We start from the raw sequence: 6,521 nt of genomic DNA, 5'->3' as shown, positions 1-6,521 counted from the left end.
TCCCGAGCCTGCCTCGGGGCCGGAGCCCGCCCCACACGCCATCTGAGCTGTCGTGCGCGGCGCACCACCCTCCCCAGTGGACCGAACTGGAAAGGGCGGGAGAGCTTTCCTCCAGGGCTCACGAATTGAGGTCCCGGCCCCAGGACCCCGAAGCTGCCCAATGGCTCACGTCCCAGGCCCTAGCCCTTACACCGCCTTCCCTGACTTTCGGGGCGGTAGAGGAGGGTCACGGCCCTCCTGGCAAAGCCGATGTAAGTAGAAAGGGGACTCATCTCCAGAACGGGGGGACAGCCCCGATGACCTCGCAGCTCCACGGCTCCATTGGCCAGATTTCCAGGACCAGGACTGAAGCCTCACTCCCCTGGCTCTGCTGCTAATAGTGAGGTCTCCCTGCCCGGTGCTCCTGCGAGCCATGGCAGTCCCATTCTCCAACCCTCTTTCCAGTAGTGACCCAGGCCTCGGGGGTTCAGGGTGACGACAAGGTCTCCCCCACTCTACAGCCCGGGCCCAGATGGCTCAAGAGCTCCCCACTCCAGCCAGAGTCCCTGTTTCCCCAAAGAGGGGAGGGCCCACCCCGACTCCCGCTCACTTCTCCTGTCTCTGTAGCTTCCCTGGGCCCTGCCTGGACAGGCCTGCCTGCGTGCTGGGACATGTCTGGCCTCCAAGGACCGTCGGTGGGCGATGGCTGCAGCGGTGGAGGGGCCAGAGCTGGAGGCAGCTGCTGCTGCAGGAGATGCTTCGGAGGATGCAGACGCAGGGTCCAGGGCGCGGCCTTTCCTGGGCGGCAACCGGCTGAGCTTGGACCTGTATCCCGGGGGCTGCCAGCGACTGCTGCACTTGTGTGTCCAGCAGCCTCTTCAGCTGCTGCAGGTGGAATTCTTGCGTCTGAGCACTCACGAGGACCCTCAGCTGCTGGAGGCCACCCTGGCCCAGCTGCCTCAGAGCCTGTCCTGCCTCCGCTCCCTGGTCCTGAAAGGTGAGCTCCACCTGTTCTGGGCCCTGTCTCCATCTCTTGCTCTGCCCTGCCTCTGCTGCACGTTCTCAAAGGCAAACCCGGGTCCCAGCCCCAGCTCCAGTCCGCCCCTCCCGGCTCCCCAGGTGTGAACTGTTCTGCTCTTGGTCCTGTCCAGCCCCATCGCCATCCTCGGCGATCACCACCCCCAGTGTGAGGCTGGCTGGGCCCTGGCTCCCGGACCCTGAAGCTGCCCAGCGGGGGGTCTCTCCAGGCCACAGTGCAGATGATGTTCCTGGGGAAGGTTTTGGGTGATGGTTCTCAGCTGAGATGAGCCGGTGGTCTCCATCCCTGCCTCCTTCCACCTGCAGGCACCTCTCCAGTGTTTCTGTCAGTCCCTGTCTGGTTGGGGTGGGGGTGGGGTGGGAGGTCGGTGCCTCTCAAGCAGCTGTTTTCTCTGGCTGGCAGGGTCGATCTGGGACCTGGCTCTGAGGGCCACATCCGCCTCCCCCCTTCCCAGGAGGGCAACGCCGGGACACACTGGGTGCCTGTCTCCGAGGTGCCCTGACCACCCTGCCCGCTGGTCTGAGTGGCTTGGCCCATCTGGCCCACCTGGACCTGAGCTTCAACAGCCTGGAGACGCTGCCGGCCTGTGTCCTGCAGATGCGAGGTCTGGGTGCACTCTTGCTGTCTCACAACTGCCTCTCTGAGCTGCCTGAGGCTCTGGGGGCCCTCCCCGCCCTCACCTTCCTCGCGGTGACACACAACCGCCTGCAGACGCTGCCCCCAGCACTGGGGGCCCTATCCACCCTGCAGCGCCTCGATCTCTCTCAGAACCTGCTGGATACGCTACCTCCTGAGATTGGAGGCCTGGGCAGCCTCCTGGAGCTCAACCTGGCCTCCAACCGGCTACAGAGCCTCCCGGCCTCCCTGGGTGAGTAGCTGCTGCGCCCCTGGCACACTGGCCCCACGGGAGGACCCCTGAAGCCTGCCTGTCTTCCGCAGGGGCCTCTGCACCCACAGGCTTGGTCCACAGCTGCCTCTTGGGAGTCCCTCCACCTCCCTGGCCTTTGAGACTCCCTCAGTGGCTTTGTCAGAGTTCTCTGAGCCCAGCTGTGGAGAGTCTGAAATGGCTGCTCTGGGAGGCAGTGGCAGGAGTGTCCCAGTGCCACGGGCCGGGCTGGTGCCGAGCCTAAGCCAGCACCTGCCCGCAGCGGGTCTTCGGTCCTTGCGGCTCCTTGTCCTGCACAGCAACCTCCTGGCGTCTGTGCCAGCCGGCCTGGCCCACCTGCCACTCCTCACCCGGCTCGACCTAAGGGACAACCAGCTCCGGGACCTGCCCCCTGAGCTGCTAGACGCCCCCTTTGTGCGCCTGCAGGGGAACCCCCTGGGTGAGGCCTCACCAGACGTCCCAAGTTCACCAGGTGGGCTTGGTGCTAAAGGGGGCAGACCTGGGAAAGGACGTGGGTCTCCTCACTGTCCTGACCACACGTCTGTCCCCTCCACAGTGGCAGCCCTCATTCCAGAAATGCCCAGACTGTTCTTGACCTCAGATTTGGACAGGTATGGGATGGGTTGAGGGGGCTGGAGGGGAGTCTGTCTGCCTGTCGCCCCAGCCCCTCCGACACCTTCTCCAGAGTTCCTGGGTCCAGGCTCCGACACGTAGGCCTTTCTGGGTCTAACCCGTGGCTCGCTCCTTCCTCACTCAGCTTTCCTGTGACTCCTCGAGGCTGCTCAGTGACCCTGGCCTGTGGTGTCCGCCTGCAGTTCCCAGCGGGAGCCACCGCCACCCCCATCACCATCCGCTATCGGCTGCTGCTGCCAGAGCCAGGCCTCGTCCCCCTGGGTCCTCATGATGCCCTGCTCAGCCATGTGCTGGAGCTGCAGCCGCATGGGGTGGCCTTCCAGCAGGCATGGCCAGGGTGTGGCGGGGGGCAGTGTGTGGGCCCAGGCCTGGCCCCAGCCCTCACACCATCCTTGCCTGGCAGGATGTGGGGCTGTGGCTGCTCTTCACCCCACCACGGGCCCGGCGCTGCCGTGAAGTGGTGGTCAGGACCCGGAATGACAACAGCTGGGGTGACCTGGAGACCCACTTGGAGGAAGAGGCACCCCAGGTGAGGACCACTCAGGCCTGCCGGTGGCGACTGGGGAGCCGCTGCCCTGAGCCGTGCACCCCTGCCCAGAGCCTCGACCTGGCACCTTCCACCCCACCCCGTCCCTCCTGGATCCTGCTCCCCCATGTCCCGGGCACCTTCCACCCCGCCCCATCTCTCCTGGATCCTGCTCCCTGTGTCCTGACCCAGGCTCCTCTGACTTCCCTGCTCCCCTGTCTCAGCGGCTCTGGGCTCACTGCCAGGTACCCCACTTCTCCTGGTTCCTTGTGGTTTCCCGCCCTGTGTCCAATGCCTGCCTGGTGCCACCAGAGGGGACATTGCTGTGCTCCTCGGGTCATCCTGGGGTCAAGGTCATCTTCCCCCCTGGGGCCACTGAGGAACCTCGTCGAGTCTCCATGCAGGTATGGCCAGGACAGCACCAAGGATGGCAAGCGGCGCCTCGGCCCACAGGCAGGTGCTCAGGGGCCCGTCTGCCTCAGGTGGTGCGCATGGCTGGCCGAGAACTGCAGGCCCTCCTAGGAGAACCAGAGGCTGCAGTGAGCCCCCTGCTGTGCCTGTCACAGAGCGGTCCCCCCAGCTTCCTCCGACCGGTCACCGTGCAGCTGCCTCTGCCCTCTGGCATCACAGGTGAGAGGTGGCCATGGGGCATACCTGGACCTGTGGCTGTAGGGTGGGGGGGGTCTCCAGCCAGGCAGTCTCAGCCCGCTGACCCTCCCATCCCCAGGCCTCAGTCTGGACCGCTCCCGTCTGCACCTGTTGTACTGGGCCCCTCCTGCAGTCACCTGGGATGACATCACAGCTCAGGTGGTCCTGGAGCTCACCCACCTGTACGCACGCTTCCAGGTCACACACTTCTCCTGGTCAGTGCCCCCCAGCTTTCTCAGCCCCCCTCCCCCAGTCTGTACAGCCCCCCTCACCCCCAGCCCTCCCAGGTACTGGCTCTGGTACACCACCAAGAACTGCGTGGGAGGCCTGGCTCGGAAGGCCTGGGAGCGGCTGCGGCTGCACCGTGTGAACCTCATCGCTCTGCAGCGGCGCCGGGACCCTGAGCAGGTCCTTCTGCAGTGCCTGCCCCGAAACAAGGTGAGGGCGCAGGCTGGAGGGCAGCAGGGTGGCGACCAGAGAGCTGGGGTGGGGTGCAGGGCTTTGGGTTGCAAGCTACACGGGCTTCCCTGCAGGTGGATGCCACCCTTCGGCGGCTGCTGGAGCGGTACCAGGGCCCCGAGCCCTCTGACACGGTGGAGATGTTCGAGGGCGAAGAGTTCTTTGCGGCCTTCGAGCGCGGCATCGACGTGGATGCTGGTAAGACCTCCCTGTCCTAGAGAGGGAGCCTTACCGTCTTCCCTGCGCCCTCCTTGCTCAGCCCACCCCTGCCCCCTAGACCGCCCTGACTGCGTGGAGGGCAGAATCTGCTTTGTCTTCTACTCGCACCTGAAGAATGTGAAGGAGGTATACGTGACTACCACTCTGGACCGGGAGGCCCAGGCTGTGCGGGGCCAGGTGGGTGAGGGGGGTGGGCGAGGGGAGAGGCCCCCCAGGCCACTTGGGCAGAGGACCGAGCTCTGAACCCCATTTGATGCCCCTTCAGGTGTCCTTCTACCGTGGCACAGTGCCTGTGCAGGTACCCGAGGAGGCTGAGGCTGCCCGGCAGAGGAAGGGTGCAGACGCCCTGTGGATGGCCACTCTGCCCATCAAGCTGCCGGTGGGACTGAGGGACAGCAGAGGGGCGGGGCAGGACCGAGGCCCAGGGGTGACCAGGGGGACGTGGTAGAGTTGGGGTGGAGCCCAGGGCTTACTGCACTTTTTCCTTCCAACAGAGACTTCGGAGCTCTGAGGAGCCACGGCGGAGGGCTGGCCTCTCCTTGGCACCCTTGAACCTGGGAGATGCTGAGACCGGCTTTCTGACACAGAGCAACCTGCTGAGCGTGGCTGGGCGCCTGGGTCCAGACTGGCCAACTGTGGCCCTGCACCTGGGCGTGTCCTACCGTGAGCTGCAGCGCATCCGGCACGAGTTCCGGTGAGACTGCCACTACCCGCTGGCTGCCAGCCCCAGGGCTGAGCCCTGGCTGCCTGGAGGGCCCACCTGATGCTGACAGAAGTTTCTTCCAGGGGAGGTGGGCAAAGGGGAAACACCAGGCTGGGAAAGGAAAGATCTGGCCGCAGTTGGCCCAAGGAGCCGGGAACTCCCCCACACTCCGAGGCAGAATGTGGTGGCGGGTCCTGGGCAGGTGGGTAGGACCCCTCTGTCACCTGTCTTCTGCCTGCAGGGATGATCTGGATGGGCAGATCCGCCACATGCTCTTCTCCTGGGCTGAGCGCCAGGCTGGGCAGCCAGGGGCTGTGGGACTCCTGGTGCAGGCCCTGGAGCAAAGTGACCGGCAGGACGTGGCAGAAGAGGTGCGTGCAGTCTTGGAGCTCGGCTGCCGCAAGTACCAGGACGGCATCCGACGCACGGGTTTAGCCCCCAAGGACCCCGCTCTGCCTGGCTCGTCAGCTCCACAGCCCCCAGAGCCTGCCCAGGCCTAGGCCCCACAGACTTTGGGCTGGCCCGGACATTCCCCAGCGGATGGGCAGAGCCCCCACCTTCAAGCCTCTCCAGTGTGTGGGGACAGGCGTCCCCGTGGGCAACAAACCCGCACTGTTTCTTTCGCCATCTCAGAGCTCGATTTATTTGTTGGATGGAGAAGCCGTTGGAGGGTGGGGGTGGCGTGGTAATCAGAGGCCTGGACCCTGCGGGGAGGGAGCCCTTTGTGCACAGATGCCCCACAGCCTGGTCCTGTTCTCTCCCACTGTGCCTGGGGCCTCCTGTGAGTCCTCATCTTCCTGGGGGTGAGGAGCTGTGCTACAAAGTAACCCATGTGGGGTTTTTTTTTTTTTTTGAGATGGAATTTCTGTCACCCAGGCTGGAGTGCAGTGGCATGATCTCAGCTCACTGCAACCTCCACCTCCCAGGTTCAAGTAATTCTCCTGCTTCAACCTCTTGAGTAGCTGGGACTAGAGGCACTTGCCACCACACCAGGCTAATTTTTGTATTTTTAGTAGACGCGGTGGGGGCGGGGGGGGCGGTTTCACCTTGTTGGCCAGGCTGGTCTCGAACTCCTGACCTCAAGTGATCCGCCTGCCTTGGCCTCCCAAAGTGCCGGGATTGCAGGCGTGAGCCACTGTGCCCAGCCCCGAGTGGGGTGCTTTGGATACAAAGTCGCTGTTGGGCAGGCGGGGTTGTGCCTCCACTTCACTTCGCTGGCCCAGCAGTTCCACGGAGCACCTGTGTCTGCACTGGAGGCCACGCCTCCCCCAGGGCACCCTCATCCACCTGCGCTTTGCCACCTACCCGCGCCCCGCGGGTCCTTGTCCCTGCAGGGGCCTGAGGCCTGGGAACCAAGAAAGGACCTTGGGGACGCGCGGCCCGGCCTCTGCGCGCAGAACTGCCACCCTGCCGGGGTTGGGGGGGACCC

At 65.0% G+C, this 6,521-nt stretch overlaps 2 protein-coding genes across 3 annotated transcripts in view; one reads left to right on the top strand and one right to left on the bottom strand.

Moving 5' to 3' along the window:
* PIDD1 (p53-induced death domain protein 1) overlaps nucleotides 1–5,718 on the top strand; it is a 13,108-nt gene extending 7,390 nt beyond the window's left edge. Inside the window, exons 2-16 of one of the 2 annotated variants that reach the window (XM_011993837.1) lie at nucleotides 607–976; nucleotides 1,473–1,886; nucleotides 2,167–2,376; nucleotides 2,461–2,515; nucleotides 2,662–2,863; nucleotides 2,941–3,066; nucleotides 3,288–3,467; nucleotides 3,546–3,693; nucleotides 3,791–3,926; nucleotides 3,999–4,149; nucleotides 4,245–4,368; nucleotides 4,448–4,566; nucleotides 4,655–4,768; nucleotides 4,884–5,083; nucleotides 5,334–5,718. In XM_011993837.1, the coding sequence (XP_011849227.1) occupies nucleotides 682–976; nucleotides 1,473–1,886; nucleotides 2,167–2,376; nucleotides 2,461–2,515; nucleotides 2,662–2,863; nucleotides 2,941–3,066; nucleotides 3,288–3,467; nucleotides 3,546–3,693; nucleotides 3,791–3,926; nucleotides 3,999–4,149; nucleotides 4,245–4,368; nucleotides 4,448–4,566; nucleotides 4,655–4,768; nucleotides 4,884–5,083; nucleotides 5,334–5,592 (2,733 nt within the window). In that variant the 5' untranslated portion in view covers nucleotides 607–681 and the 3' untranslated portion in view covers nucleotides 5,593–5,718. Of the gene's footprint in view, nucleotides 1–400; nucleotides 977–1,420; nucleotides 1,887–2,166; nucleotides 2,377–2,460; nucleotides 2,516–2,661; nucleotides 2,864–2,940; nucleotides 3,067–3,287; nucleotides 3,468–3,545; nucleotides 3,694–3,790; nucleotides 3,927–3,998; nucleotides 4,150–4,244; nucleotides 4,369–4,447; nucleotides 4,567–4,654; nucleotides 4,769–4,883; nucleotides 5,084–5,333 lie in introns of those variants that run through there. The other variant, XM_011993838.1, reaches the window with a different exon arrangement.
* Nucleotides 1–6,493, bottom strand: part of RPLP2 (ribosomal protein, large, P2) — a 17,810-nt gene extending 11,317 nt beyond the window's left edge. Inside the window, exon 1 of the mRNA XM_011993839.1 lies at nucleotides 6,468–6,493. The gene's annotated coding sequence lies outside the window, so the exon portion shown is untranslated. The remainder of the gene's footprint in view (nucleotides 1–6,467) is intronic.
* Nucleotides 6,494–6,521: the final 28 nt, after the last annotated feature.

Source organism: Mandrillus leucophaeus, unplaced genomic scaffold, assembly GCF_000951045.1.
Source record: "Mandrillus leucophaeus isolate KB7577 unplaced genomic scaffold, Mleu.le_1.0 Scaffold435, whole genome shotgun sequence".
Taxonomy (NCBI): Eukaryota; Metazoa; Chordata; class Mammalia; order Primates; family Cercopithecidae; genus Mandrillus; species Mandrillus leucophaeus.
The sequence above is the reverse complement of the archived record's forward strand: the minus strand, read 5'-3'. Positions and strand labels throughout refer to the sequence as shown.